Source organism: Aethalodelphis obliquidens, unplaced genomic scaffold (genome assembly GCF_003676395.1).
Source record: "Aethalodelphis obliquidens isolate GAN/ISIS:26980383/991018 unplaced genomic scaffold, ASM367639v1 scaffold80, whole genome shotgun sequence".
NCBI lineage: Eukaryota > Metazoa > Chordata > Mammalia > Artiodactyla > Delphinidae > Aethalodelphis > Aethalodelphis obliquidens.
This window is the reverse complement of record NW_020838024.1, coordinates 6,314,660-6,330,584: the sequence shown is the minus strand read 5'-3', so window position 1 is coordinate 6,330,584 and position 15,925 is coordinate 6,314,660. Positions and strand designations below refer to the sequence as shown.

The 15,925-nt window shown below is 37.6% G+C and overlaps 1 protein-coding gene across 6 annotated transcripts in view; it reads right to left on the bottom strand.

The window, feature by feature from the left end:
• DROSHA (drosha ribonuclease III) overlaps positions 1–15,925 on the bottom strand; it is a 128,554-nt gene that overhangs the window by 50,322 nt on the left and 62,307 nt on the right. For all 6 annotated transcript variants that reach the window (XM_027092685.1, XM_027092682.1, XM_027092684.1 and 3 more), the window contains 4 exons: positions 14,920–15,027; positions 3,379–3,486; positions 2,478–2,616; positions 2,081–2,141 (listed from right to left, as the gene is read on the bottom strand). In XM_027092685.1, the coding sequence (XP_026948486.1) occupies positions 2,081–2,141; positions 2,478–2,616; positions 3,379–3,486; positions 14,920–15,027 (416 nt within the window). The remainder of the gene's footprint in view (positions 1–2,080; positions 2,142–2,477; positions 2,617–3,378; positions 3,487–14,919; positions 15,028–15,925) is intronic.

The window sequence follows — 15,925 nt, the reverse complement described above, 5'->3', positions numbered from 1 at the left end:
CACCACTTCTATTTGATATTGTACTGGAGACTCCAGCTAGGGCAACTAGGTTAAGAAAATGAAATGAAAGGCATCCAGACTGGATGAAATGAAAGGCATCCAGACTGAAATAAATATCTCTATTTATAAGTGAAATGATCATCTATATAGAAAATCTTAAGGAATTCACTAAAAAACTACTGGAGCTAACAAATGAGCTCATCAAGGTTGCAAGATACAAGATCAATAATCAAAAATCAATTGTATTTCTATATGCTTGCAATGAACAATCCAAAAATAAAGATTAAGAAAATAATTTCATTTATAATAGCATCGAAAAGAATACTTATGAATAAATTTAACAAAAGATATACAAAATGTATACTCTGAAAACTAAAAAGCATTACTAAGAAATTAAAGACAACAAAGAAAAAATAAAGACATCTAATGTTCAGGGAACAGAAGACAATATTAAGCAGAAGACTTAATATTAAGATGGTAAGCATTCACAAATTGATCCACAAACTCAACACAATCCCTATCAAAACCCCAGCTGGCTTCTTTGCAAAAGTTCTTAAGGTAACTAAAAAATTCATGTGGAAATGTAACAGGTCTAGAATAGCTGAAATAGTCTTGAAAAAAAGAAAGTTAGAGAAGAGATCTTGCATTTCTAGATTTCAAAACTTATTACAAAGCTACAGTAATCAAGACAGTGTGGTACTGGCTTAAGGACAGACATAAAAATCAATGGAATGAACTAAGAATCCAAAAATAAACCCTCAAATATACTGTCAAGGGTGATTTCAACCCATATGATTTAGTGGGGAAAGATCAGCCTTTTCAAGAAATGGTGCTGGGACAACTGCATATCCACAAGCAAAAGAATGCAGCTGGACCTCTATGTCATACCATATATAAGAATTAACTCAGAACAGAACAGATCTAAATGTCAGAGGAAAAAACCCATAAAGCTCTTAGAAGAAACAGATGTAAGTCTTCATGACTTTAGATTAGGCAATGGTTTCTTAGACATGACACCAAAAGCAGAAGCAACAAAAGCAACAAAATTTATCTATTATGTGGAATTCATCAAAACTTTTGTGCTTCACTAAGAGAGTGAAAAGATGATCCATAGAACGAGAAAAGATTTTTACAAATCACATACCTGATAAGGGACTTGTATCTAGAATACATTAAAAAATGATTGTAACTCAACAACAAAAAGTACCCTGATTAAAAATGGGAAAAGGATCTGGATATTTTTCCAGAGAAGATACACAAATGGCCCATAAGCACATGAAAAGATGCTCAACATCAGTAGCCATCAGGGAAATATGACAAAACCACAATGAGATACTATTTCATATCCACTAGGAAGCCCAGGTTCAAAAAGACAGATCATAACAAGTGTTGGGAAAGATGTGAAGAAATCAGAACCTTCATATATATTGCTGCTGGGAAAATAAAATGGTGCAGCCACTTTGGAAACAGTCTGGCAGTTCCTTAAAGGAAAGGTGAAACAGAGTTACCATATCATCCAGAAATTCCACTCCTAGGTATATACCCAAGAAAAATCAAAACATATGTCCATACAAAAACCTGTATACAAATATTCATAGCAACAGCATTCATAATAACCAAAAAGTAAAAACAACAAATGACCATCAGTTGGTGACTAGATAAATAAAACATGGTATACCTATACCATGGAATATTATTTGGCAATAAAAAGAAACACTGACATATACTGTAACATGGATAAATCTTTTAAACATAATGTAAAGTAAAATAAACCAGTCACAAAGGACCACATACTGTATGACACCATTTATACAAAATGTTCAGAATAGGTAAATCCATAAATATTGAACATGGATTAAAAGAAGACTGGTGGATGTCCAGGGCTGGGCAGGCTGAGGGAAATGGGGAGTATGGGGTTTCTTTTGGGGATGATGAAAATGCTCTAAAATTAGACAGTGACCATGGTTGCACCATTTTGTGAATAAACCAAAAACCACTGAATTGTACACTTTAAATGGGGGAATTGTATGGTATGTGAATTATATCTCAACAAAGTTTATTATTAAAAAATCTACTTTACCTTGAGGGAGTTGGGTCATCTTGGCCAAGGCGTGACATAATATTTATTAAGGTGTTAATTCCTATTAAAAAAAAAAATCACAACTAAATACTGTTAGAAGAATTCTGGGACCATCATCATATGACATGTAGAAAGAAAATTATCTATCTCACCCCAATTTGACTAGCAAGTCTGATCAACTTAGTTACTTAAAACACTTGATAGGAGAAAGGAAATTCTCTCACAAATTCATTTACTCTTATCATAATGCTCTGCTCAAAGTGAATGTTATTACATATGGGTCAGGAAACACTAAAGAAAGAGAGAATGAATCAGTCACCAGGGAACCATTCCTGGTGGGGATTTAATTTACAACAGGAGACACAGAACAAAACAGGGGAGTGGAATCCAAACATACCTTTTTTCCGCATGTGCATGTGATGAACTTTTCTATCTCCATATTTGGGTTGCCGAATTCCACAGTTAGACAAAGAGTTCCTGGCATGATCAGGATTCATTCCAAAATTTAAGTGATGACTTGGGTGGGTCATTGCCAGCTAAAATTTCGGTGAAATAAGTTCAGTCTTAAAAACTCAGCATAAAAACAAAAACAAATTCAGCATAGAAGCACCATCTTTATATCACCTCAAATGAAACAGGAAAGAGATCTGTTTATCTAGTCAAATTTTAATCCCCGATCTTTCCATCCTATTTCCTCCAATGTCACATTTCCAAAGCTTTGGTGCAAGCTCTTCTAAACAAACCTAAAAAACCACATCTTTCAGAGACGAATTAGAATATACAGCACCTGGAAAGAAGAGCCATAAAGGAGGAAAAGCTGAAAGAAGTGGTCAGGTTTGACGGGCAAATTTTAGCTTTAGTCTCTCTTTTTTTTTTTTTTTTTTTTTTTTTTGCAGTACGCGGGCCTCTCACTGTTGTGGCCTCTCCCGTTGCGGAGCACAGGCTCCGGACGCTCAGGCTCAGCGGCCATGGCTCACGGGCCCAGCCGCTCCGCGGCATGTGGGATCCTCCCAGACCGGGGCACGAACCCGTGTCCCCTGCATTGGCAGGCGGACTGTCAACCAGTGCGCTACCAGGGAAGCCCTAATCTATTTCTTTAGGGACAGCATCAAAAAGAAAAAAAAAAAAATGAGAAAAAGGGTTTGAAAGTGGCAATAAGAGTAGAGTAATGGAGAAAACTTTGTTTCTAAACATCCTCATCATCTCCCAGAAGAGACTCTCAGTGCTCCATTTGTAACCTGCAAGATGAATTACTCCTATCTTGTTATTATATAAATGTACAGGAGAGTAATTCTTACCTGTAACAGACAACGATCTTGGAAAGTATATCCTATCAGCTTGTCCAGATGCATTAGGCACTGGTGGTATCGAATATGATGGGTCAAAACAGGGAGCATCATTGCATGCTAGGAAAAAGCATATTTCAATATGTTTAACTCTATAAAAACTTATTAAAAACACTTCATTTATTTTACAACAAACAAGAACCATTTTTACATCCTAAATTCCATCTCACAAAGTCTTGAAACAGTTTACTGGCTACATGGCATCCTGGCATATCCTCTGTGAGGGGTGGTGGACTACAGCTGTTAAAGATACGGTCTCTAGAACCAGAATGCCTGGGTCCAAATCCTGCTCTGTCACTCATTCATCATGGGACTCAGGGCAAATTATCTAACCTCTCTGTTTCTGTTTCCTCACCTGTAAAACGAAGACAATCAGTGTAGCTACTTTCAAGTACAGTTAAAAGGATTAAATGAGCAAATACAAAAAGCTGCTTAGAACAAGGCCTATTGGCCCTCATTGAAGTAGGAATAGCCATGGTTCATCAGTACCCAGCAGGGTAACCTTAAGGAAGTCATAAGAATTTCTGTGCCTCCTTGTCTATCTTTAATTCTAAGGGAATGGATTAGGACTCACAAATTCTGAAACTTTGTCAGTGTCCAGACACTTCTGAGAATCTAAGGAAAATGAATCTTTCCCCAGAAAAGTGCCTAAGTGCACAAACATGCAAAAATTGTATGGAATTTTAATGAGTTCACAGATCTCTAAAGCCCATCACTATCCTCTGGGTAAGAATTTCTCAGGCAGATGATCTCGAAAGGCCATTCTAGGTTTAACACTCAATCTAACACTATAAGGACAACTTTTATAAAACCACCGATACAGTTAAATCACATGAGGATATAGAACTTTTATTTTTATTTCATTTTTCATTTGGCTATAGATTCCTTATTGGGAGATTTCATGGAAAGCATTTTCTTTCTTTCTTTTTTTTTTTTTTAATAATGTTTCCCTAGAACTCAAGAGAATGAAGGAGTCATTCTTATTCATCAGAACCTGGAGGATGGGCACAGCCCATCACAGAATGACTGACATGTGCTTTATATCATTTTAGTCTTTGAAGTATTTTAAGCTGGCGTTATTTAAAAATACATGATAATGGATTTGCTTGAAACTACAGAAATCAGTTTCCTGTATTAACTTATAAAGAAAGATTAGTTCTCCAAAAAAGGATCTCTAATCAACAGAAAGTCTTTCTTTCCAGTTCAATTCAATAAATACATATTAAGCACCTCCATGGGTAAGGCTTATATTAGTTGTGGAAGAGAAAAAAGATGAAGACACTCTTTTTGCTCCCAAGGTATAATATAGTTTTCCAGGCATTTCAATTGCAGGGGACTCAAGGGTATTGATGCTAAGCACACAAGGAGGATGGGTCATGAAGACTATGCAGTGTAACTATCTTTCTGAAGTATGAATTCAAACTGGTGTTTTAATACCTCCGGGAAGAGATAAATCATTACCTGTTAAGAAAACAACACTACCTTTAGAGTACTCTGATTATTAGAAAATTATCATTAGTCCAAATCTGTCTCTTTGGAGGTTTACCCCTTTGAACTTAGGTCTACCCCTGGAAAAGAACAAAACCTTTACTTATGTGAAACAGCTGTGAGTCCCTTCGCCACTTCCTCTAAACTTGCTCCAAACAGAGCCAGTTTCTCTACCCAGGTATGTTTCTTGTGACCACCATGGAAAGGTATATATGACCCATGTCCATCTTGTATCCCTGACAAACAAGTCTCAAGGTTATCTACGAGGCTCTAGTTCAGTTTTTTAAATTATCAATTTTTGAAATGTTAAAATACACACAATCACTAAGCATCTCCTCCCCACTCCATTCATGCCTAGAAACTGCCTTCATTTTTAAAACCTCCTTTGGAAGACTGTAAGAAAATGGCAGTGCACAGTTTTTAAATCTATTCAAATTCTCCACTAAAAATGAGCAACCAGTATAGCAAAATAGAACTGTGAACAATAAATACATAAAAACTAGATGACAAGGTATCCCCACGAGTGCCAAAATAAGTGTGGGTGAGGACAAAGACCTGTGTGTGGTCTCAGCATCTGAGAGAGAAAAAACACAGGGAGAACAGCAGGGCTTCTGATGACCCCAAGAATGGAAGAGCCCCCAAATTAACATATATTCACTGGAACTGTGGCCCAAACTGGAGAGGGCTCTACAGAATCCAATTCACTGGATGAATATAAGAGGACAGTCTAACACTGTGGGAGAAGCCTGGGCCCTAAAAATGCTCAAAATTAAAAACTCAAGTTCCCTTCCAGGGTAAAGCCCCGTGGTGTAAAGAAAGTGCTAGGAGTAAAAGCCACATTTAGCAGGAGAGAAACAATAAAAGGCAAAAGAAAGAGAATGTCCAGATAAAAGTAGAGGAACAAAACAGACACAGCAGATCTCAGATATGATGAGCACCCACCCCCCATTTTTTAAATCACTTTGCAAAAACAACAGAAGGAGAGGCTCTAGAGCCATGAGAACTATTCTGGCTTACATTTCCTCCTAAAAGTACAGGAAAATAGGGACTTCCCTGGTGGTCCAGTGGTAAAGAATCCGCCTTCCAATGCAGGGGATGCAGGTTTGATTCCTGGTCAGGGAACTAAGATCCCACATGTCATGGGGCAACTAAGCCTGCACGCCACAACTACTGAGCCCGCGTGCCTCAACTAGAGAGCCTGCGTGCCACAAACTTCAGAGCCCACGCCACAACTAGAGAGAAAACCTGCACACTGCAAATAGAGAGAAGCCCGCGCACCACAAAGAGTGAGAAGCCCATGTGCCGCAACAAAGAGCCCGCACGCTGCAACGAAGATCCCTCATGCCGCAATGAAGACCCAACGCAGCCAAAAAAATTTTTAAATAAAAATAAATATTTTTTTAAAAGAGCACAGGAAAATATTTCACTTATTTAACAAGATTTAACCTAAAGAGCAATGGAAAAGAAGCATGATTAAATCACACTCAAGGATTTTATAAGAAAATAGATGAAAGGAATAGAACAAGATACCTCTGACAATAAAATGCCAGAAAAACATGCCAATAAAACCAATGAAAGCTGTAACCTATTATTTAAAAACAAACTAAATTAAGAAAACAATAACATTTATAAGGAAAACTATTAATAAATACTATATTAATTCAGAAATGAGATGACTGGAGGAAAGGAAGATCTGAAAAGAAGTGACAAAACTCAGGAAAAAGACATAGAAGGAAATAATGATTTCAAGAATATAGACTAAACAGAAGGAACACAACAGCATATTAACCAATGACTACTGCCTTTGAGAAATAAAAGATGGAAAAAAGAAAAACTTTTAGAAAAAATAAAAAATCAGAAAAAATAAAGGATTTAAGAGAAAATGATAGATATGGAAAATAAGCAAAGATACAAGATGCATATAATAGCAGTCCTTAAAAAAAAATAAGAGAGATACATGTAAAAGTATGAGATTAGATCACTCCCGAAAACACCATACACAAAAATAAGCTCAAAATGGATTAAAGACCTAAATGTAAGGGCAGAAACTATCAAACTCTTAGAGGAAAACATAGGCAGAACACTCTATGACATAAATCACAGAAAGATCCTTTCTGACCCACCTCCTAGAGTAATGGAAATAAAAACAAAAATAAACAAATGGGACCTAATGAAACTTCAAAGCTTTTGCACAGCAAAGGAAACCATAAACAAGACCAAAAGACAACCCTCAGAATGGGAGAAAATATTTGCAAATGAAGCAACTGACAAAGGATTAATCTCCAAAATTTACAAGCAGCTCATGCAGCTCAATAACAAAAAGACAAACAACCCAATTAAATAATGGGCAGAAGACCTAAATAGACATTTCTCCAAAGAAGATATGCAGACTGCCAACAAACACATGAAAGAATGCTCAACATCATTAATCATTAGAGAAATGCAAATCAAAACTACAATGAGATATCATCTCACACCAGTAAGAATGGCCATCATCAAAAAATCTAGAAACAATAAATGCTGGAGAGGGTGTGGAGAAAAGGGAACACTCTTGCACTGCTGGTGGGAATGTGAATTGGTTCAGCCACTATGGAGAACAGTATGGAGGTTCCTTAAAAAACTACAAATAGAACTATCATATGACCCAGCAATCCCACTACTGGGCATATACCCTGAGAAAACCATAATTCAAAAAGAGTCATGTACCAAAATGTTCATTGCAGCTCTATTTACAATAGCCCGGAGATGGAAACAACCTAAGTGCCCATCATCGGATGAATGGATAAAGAAGATGTGGCACATATATACAATGGACTATTACTCAGCCATAAAAAGAAACGAAATTGAGCTATTTGAAATGAGGTGGATAGACCTAGAATCTGTCATACAGAGTGAAGTAAGTCAGAAAGAAAAAGACAAATACCGTATGCTAACACACATATATGGAATTTAAGAAAAAAAATGTCATGGAGAACCTAGGGGTAAGACAGTAATAAAGACACAGACCTACCGGAGAACAGACTTGAGGATATGGGGAGGGGGAAGGGTGAGCTGTGACAGGGCAAGAGAGAGTCATGGACATATACACAGTAACAAACGTAAGGTAGATAGCTAGTGGGAAGCAGCTGCATGGCACAGGGATATTGGCTCGGTGCTTGGTGACCGCCTGGAGGGGTGGGATAGGGAGGGTGGGAGGGAGGGAGACGCAAGAGGGAAGAGATATGGGAACATGTATATGTATAACTGATTCACTTTGTTATAAAGCAGAAACTAACACACCATTGTAAAGCAATTATACCCCAATAAAGATGTTAAAAAAAAAAAAATCAAAACAATAGAATAATGAAATCAGTAATGCAAGAAAACTTTCCTGAGATGAACGACAATGTGAAAGTATATATTGAAAGGGCACACAGCATATCTGAAAAAAATTAACCAAAAGAGCTGAGACATATTCTAGTAAAACTACTGTTAGTTTTTAAAGAAAAAAAAAAAAATCTTTGGACACTGAGACAAAAGGACCTAAGCTGTTCAAACCCATGTTGTTCAAGGGCCAGCTGTAGCAGATAGTAGTTATTTTCATTAACAGACAGCGGGACACACACACATAGAAAGAGAGGGAGAGGAGGGAGAAATTTAATTATACAATAAAGGTAAACATTAGAACAAAAATATAATCTTTCCTAAATACAAAAAGAGATACGGAAAAAAAAAAAAAAAGGCAAATAAAATAGACCTCGTAAGTGACCACAAAACTTCAAAACAGTTTGACAGAGGGGAGGTCACATATATCAAGAGAGTGTGTGTGTGTGTGTCTATTTGCTTATATTAAAATGGGAAAAATTAAATCATTTCTAAAAGATGGTTACCTTTGGGGTGGGGGGGAAAGTGGCAAGAGATAGAAATTAGATTTTTGAAAAACATAATTGCATTTGTAAATCTGAGTTTGGAATCATGGTAAATATACTACATAATTATAAGACAATATGTAATTTTTAAAAGGAACCTTTAAAATCAAAAGTAAAATAAAATAAATGAATCTGTGTATCCAGTTTGTGGTATAAGCAGAAATGACCTTAAAACATGGTAATCTGAGTGTGCATGCCTGGTGGGATACAGCTATCATCACAGACAAAAAGACCCCAAACAAACAAACACCTACTTCCCATAATCATATTGTTGGTGGTGCCATTAATACTGTTATTCTAAGACTACTGTTTGTGTATGTATTATGGAATAAATCGAATGAGCAATTTTTTTGGTTTTGTCCTATATGGGATCTGTACTTCAGCGTAATCAAATAGCTGGTGAGGGGAATATCCTTTATAAAAGTATTCTGATAAATGCAGAAGGAAAGATAGAATATCACTTTGGCAACGCCTAATGAATTACTGGGCCTAGGTAATGATCCATCAATAACTAATAACGTCACACACGAAAAAGAGAGACCAGGGACTTCTCTAGTGGTCCAGTGGTTAAGACTCCATACTCCCAATGAAGGGAGCCTGGGTTTGATCCCTGGTCAGGGAACTAGATCCCACATGCCGCAACTAAGAGCCCACGTGCCGCAACTAAAGATCCCGCGTGTCGCAACAAAGATGTCACATGCCACAACTAAGACCCAGTGCAGCCTAATAAATAAATATATTTTTAAAATTTATTTAAAAAAAAGAGAGACCACACTACTCCCTATGAAAAAGTCCTTCAAAAAAAAGAACTTTAAACTCATCACAGCTGTCCAACAGAAGTTTCTATGATGATGGAAATATTCTGTATCTGTGCTGTTACAACAGACACTAGGCCAGAGGTATCTATTAAGTGCTTGAAATGTGGTGAGGGCAACTAAGAACTGAATTTTTCATTTAATTTCATTTTAATTAATTTAAATTCAAATAGCCATGTGTGGCCAGTGGTACCGTATTAGATGGCACAGTATTAGATCTAACTACCAATCTGTAGGAAATACAAGGGACAGAAACACGTGTTAAATGACCCCATAAAGCTGCAATCAAGGAAACCCTGATCAGAGCTTAGGAACTCTACAGAATACCTGATCCAGTTTCTTCCACAATAAAAAACTGCAAGGAAAGCAAAGGGAGAAATGGAATGAGAACCCACAGTTTAAAGAGACTTAAAAAAACATCAACTAACCGCAAAGTATGGATCTTGTTTGTACTCCATTTCAAACAGGCAAATAAATTTAATAGGCAATTGGGAAAATGTGAACATTGACTAGCATTTGATATTATAGAAATGTTGATACTGTTGAAACTGACTGATGAGTACATGGAGTTCATTATACTTTCCTCTCTAATCTTGTATATTGATATTATACTACTGTAATATTGATATTTTTAAAAATAAAAGTATAATAATAGTTCTCTATCAGGCCAGTTAGCTTTTAAGCAAAATCTTCTTCCCTTTCTTCACAAGAAGCATTACTTCTCCAGTAAAAAAAAAAAAGAAAAAAAAAATCAAGTCTCTCACATGGTCCAAAGATTTTGTTAACAATAACCGTGAAGCCATATGCCTCTCAGAGGTTCTTCCTTTTTTCCCCCAAGTTTTAACTTAGAAAATACTCCTTCAATGTGTTGTCCAAAATCTCTTAATCCCTAGAGATGTTTCTTTTCACTGTTCAGTCATCACCTGCTAAATCACTGAGCAAGAACATCAGTTAGTTTGATAACACATGGCAGGCTTCCATCCCATTCTAGAGAGTCACTATAGGAAGACAGCCAGCTATTAATCAGTCCAAATACAACTCTGTCTACTCAATACAAACACCAGCCATGACGTGTAGTTCGTCAGGCACCATGCCTCCTCATAAAAATAAGGAGCTGTAGTGTCCTCCAGTTTTGCACAAGCCTCATACTGGTTATATGACTGTCCTGATGCAGATTCTTTGCTCCTTTTTTTGACAGCTCTGTGTGTCACATTTATTCATCCTTCATTCTTGTGATTCAGTTTATTGATTTCCATGGACAACCTCCTTAGCATAGCACAGGGCACAGGTACCTACTCCTCTAAGACACCAATTCAACTTTGGTGTGCAAAACCCCATTCTTTTTTTTTTTTTTTTTTTTTTTTTGCGGTACGCGGGCCTCTCACTGTTGTGGCCTCTCCCGTTGCGGAGCACAGGTTCCGGACGCGCAGGCTCAGCGGCCATGACTCACGGGCCTAGCTGCTCCGCGGCATGTGGGATCTTCCCAGACCGGGGCACGAACCCGTGTTCCCTGCATCGGCAAGCAGACTCTCAACCACTGCGCCACCAGGGAAGCCCCAAAACCCCATTCTTAAAGCACAGATACTGTAGCCACATGATACCCTTTTTCCTCTTCTGAGTCATAATGCTGAATTTCTCAGCCTCAGTTTGGTTTTGATTTCTGCTTTTTCTTCCATATTACCCGGAATTCACTCTAACAAGCAGTAACACTGAGAAAACCTTTCAATAGTTTCTCTCTAAACATGGTTCAAGTCTGCATTTAGTTCATGTGTAATTACAGGTTACTGGACCACCCGTAGGTTTCCATTCCTCCTAACACTGACTGGGGCATCAGGTAGAATTTTCTTATCTCCTAACAACACTTGCTGTCTTCTCTGGTTGGGAAATTCCACTTCTAGAGTGAGATGCTGGTCCTTAGGTTGCTCTGCCTTAGATTCATCATAATAGTTTTATCGCCAGTGGCAGTTTGACAGCACCACAAGGCTTTCGCTAGCAACCCACTAGCAATTATTACTAACAAAAAGTAGGTTCTACACCGAGGAACCACCAAATAGAGGAAACCTCTCCCTGCCCCCACCCAACAATTTTAGAGCTGCGCTCAGCCTCTTTCTCTTAAAATTAAGTATGAGTCCATTTTTTCACAGGCTTCAGGGTTATTCAGAGTATTCAGTGTATAATTTCATTTAACTGCTATTTCTCAATCAGATTCTTATTCTTCATTATGAAAAATACTAAATGCATTTATTTTGAATGTTTTAAACTACATTATTACATGCTACCTGCCATCTTATTTAAGGAACACACACAAAAAAGAAAACATTTATTCTGGGATAAGAAATTAAATATCGTTAAGAGCCAATGTTACTTGTAAAAAAATAGGAGAGGAGAATGGAAGCATGGCTTTGAAACAGATGCCAGTTTTCTGTGGAAGAGCAGGAATCCTCCAGATGGAGGAACCATTATTAGATCAAGAAATATTTCGCGTACCGCAAAAAAAAAAAAAAAGAAGTATTCACCTTTGCCAAAGTTTTAATCAGGTCCAGTTAGTCAAAAGAACTGATGGAGTGTGTTTGCCTAACAACCTCAAAACAGAATGTAAAATATAATATACACAGAGAGAGAGAAGATAACCTAGTCCTCAAGCTGCTTCCAATCCAGCTGAGGAGCTATTTGTGTCACAGCTGAAGGCCATAAAATGGCAGGGGAACATATCATTCAGCACCCCTATTTGTTTTACCAAAACAAAGGGTACAAAGAGCTCAATGCTTTCAAAAAAACTGTGTTCAGCGGAACAAAACTGCCTTAAGGACTGCTCCACAGGATGGGAGAGAGATCTCGTACAATGGGATGGATACTCCCTTCATACCCACCACTCATCAATCAGTTGTTTTTTTATCTTTTTACAAACTAGGGCGCCACAGGGTTTTGTTTAAAACAAACAAACAAACAAAAACTTCAAAGTCAACCAAAAACACAAGTTTAAAAGCCACTGAACTAGAAGAACTCTCAGGTCCTTTCCAGTTCTTCATGCTGCTCAATGTTATGATCTCAAACAATCAACTTTGACTTATCACCACGATTACCAGATTTTGAGCAGACTGTTCAAGATTCCACTCATTGTTCTTACGATGCCTTAAGACATTATGTTGGATCACTAATCATGAGAGAAATGCAAATCAAAACTACAATGAGATATCATCTCACACCAGTCAGAATGGCCATCATCAAAAAATCTAGAAACAATAAATGCTGGAGAGGGTGTGGAGAAAAGGGAACCCTCTTACACTGTTGGTGGGAATGTAAATTGATACAGCCACTGTGGAGAACAGTATGGAGGTTCCTTAAAAAGCTACAAATAGAACTACCATATGACCCAGCAATCCCACTACTGGGCATATACCCTGAGAAAACCATAATTCAAAAAGAGTCATGTACCAAAATGTTCATTGCAGCTCTATTTACAATAGCCCAGAGATGGAAACAACCTAAGTGTCCATCATCGGATGAATGGATAAAGAAGATGTGGCACATATATACAATGGAATATTACTCAGCCATAAAAAGAGACGAAATTGAGCTATTTGTAATGAGGTGGATAGACCTAGAGTCTGTCATACAGAGTGAAGTAAGTCAGAAAGAGAGAGACAAATACCGTATGCTAACACATATATATGGAATTTAAAAAAAAAATGTCATGAAAAACCTAGGGGTGAAACAGGAATAAAGACACAGAGTTACTAGAGAATGGACTTGAGGCTATGGGGAGGGGGAAGTGTAAACGGTGACAAAGCGATAAAGAGGCATGGACATATATACACTACCAAACGTAAGGTAGATAGCTAGTGGGAAGCAGCCGCATAGCACAGGGAGATCAGCTCGGTGCTTTGTGACCGCCTGGAGGGGTGGGATAGGGAGGGTGGGAGGGAGGGAGACGCAAGCGGGAAGAGATATGGGAATATATGTATATATATAACTGATTCATTTTGTTGTGAAGCTGAAACTAACATACCATTGTAAAGCAATTATACTCCAATAAAGATGTTAAAAAAAAAAAAAAAGACATTATGTTGGCATTATGGTGTTGTGTTGGTTTTGGAGAAACACTAGCAAACAGAAAAACTGGGTGATACGGCTCCAAGTGGCGCTAAGAAAGAATCAACGGAAGTAAGAGAGTCGCTTCTGAAAATACTTACAGTACAAAAAAAACCTGGTCAATTGGCAAGATAACTGAGGACTTGGTGGATGTACTGGCTACCACTGTAGATGATTATTTTCAAACTATTTAGCAATACTGCATCAACAGCAGTTCATCCTAGCACAAAAACACTTAGCTTCACATGGTAAATGAATGACATAGCAATTCCTTCAGTGATACGATTAAATTCCACTGTTCAATACAATAATTAAATGCCAACACTGATTTTTTTAAAAGAAAACTCATTATGATGAAATGAATACCTAAGAGTATCTGAACTTATTACAATACATGCTACCATTACAACAGATAAGAGGCAGCCTGGAAGTATTCTTCCAAAAGTTCGAACATAGCAAACTGCATTACCTGACTCCAGCCTGGGTAATCATTTCCTTTACTGTAATTCCCATGGAGTGCAACCAATATCAATCGTTAACCAAAGAATCACGTGAAGAGTCAAAGAACATGCTCGGTTTGGGGGACCTCTAATCTGGTAAAAATTCCACCCATAAGGAAAACAAAAATACTAATTAGTGAGCCAGTTATATATATAGCTGAAATGTTCCTCTATTAAGTTTACCCAAAGAAAAAATATTATCATTTGGCTCAAACATGAAATGTATACTGTTTCTGTTCATAAATGCTTTCCGTTCTCTGCAATACAAGTCTGAGTCATCAGTCTGGAAAGTTTGTACACACGACCTTCAGGAATCTGTCTGTAGAGCTGCTGGAGGATCTCTTTTGACAGGCACCTACGCACGAGCTCAAACAGGCAGACGCATTTGAAGAACAGACCTGCCTTCATTCAGTGTACAAAGACAGAATTGAGCATTACTAAGTCAGTGTGTCCCATGCCCCCACTGTGCACATGCACAAGCACACACACACACACAATGAAACAAGACAACATGAAAACTGACACAAAAACAAAACCCAAATGATAGAAAACAATTCATGGTTGGTGTTCCATTTAGCTACAGGTAATATGTTCTGCAGAAACTTCTCAGAATTAGGAAGACTTCAGTGCCAGACGCCTTTTAAAGGAAGAGATGTTTGGGTATAATTGTGTTCTTAGAAGTGTCATCACCTGACAGACATCAGAACGGATGCCAGTTTTCCAGAATCCTTGGCTACTCAGCTCCACTGTTACTTCTCGCCTCATGGTATTCTTCTGTCGTATTTTTTGGAGTGCTTCCTAGAAAAGACCCCTTATGATGAGTAACCTTTAAGTTCTAAAGCAATACTAAGCCAAACAACAAGCATTAGTAAATTAGCTGGATTCATTCACCCTTACATTCAGGTAGTCAAACCTCTTCTTGCCAAATCAGATTAAAAAAAAATAATAAAGGCCTTGGGGATAAGCCAGCTTTTCCTGGTAAATAGATAAGAAAAAAATTAAACCAAATCAACTACTCTGGCAAGTTCAAACAAAAAATGCCCTTTTACTGAAAAAGAAACAAAATGCGGTGTTTGGAATTTGAAATCAGCATGTAAAAATTATATTTAAATCAAGCCTTATGCTAAGCATTTACATATAAGAAAGACAATCAGTAAATTAACCAGAAACCCATGTAATTGTCAAAGCTGCCTTCCAATTTGCATACACTTGCAGCAAGGGTACATTTTATTAAAAAAAGACAGTGATCCAAAACTTCTGCAAGACATAAACAGGAACTGACTCTTCCCTTTTATGCCGCCCTTCAAATAATTAATGATAAAAAATAATTTTATACTTGTACGCTTATTCAATAAAAATCTCATAGGAATTCATAATTACAACAGGAACCACCACCACCAGCTCCACCATTGATTAAGTTCCTACTACAGGCCAATACCACTGGAGGAAAGTTAAATGGAGTATTTCCAAGTCCATACAACCACCTTTTTCCCTGGGTGCACCAACAGAGGGACATTTCAGTCAGCCTCTCTTGGCCTTGGTTCCGTCCTATTATAATGAAGCTGACTGACTCAAGTCACAGAAAGTGATGAGGTCAGAATTCAAACACTTTTGCCAGCTTCAAAACCTTGCTCTTGGGACTTCCCTGGTGGTCCAGTGGCTAAGACTCTGTGCTCCCAATGCAGGGGGCCTGGGT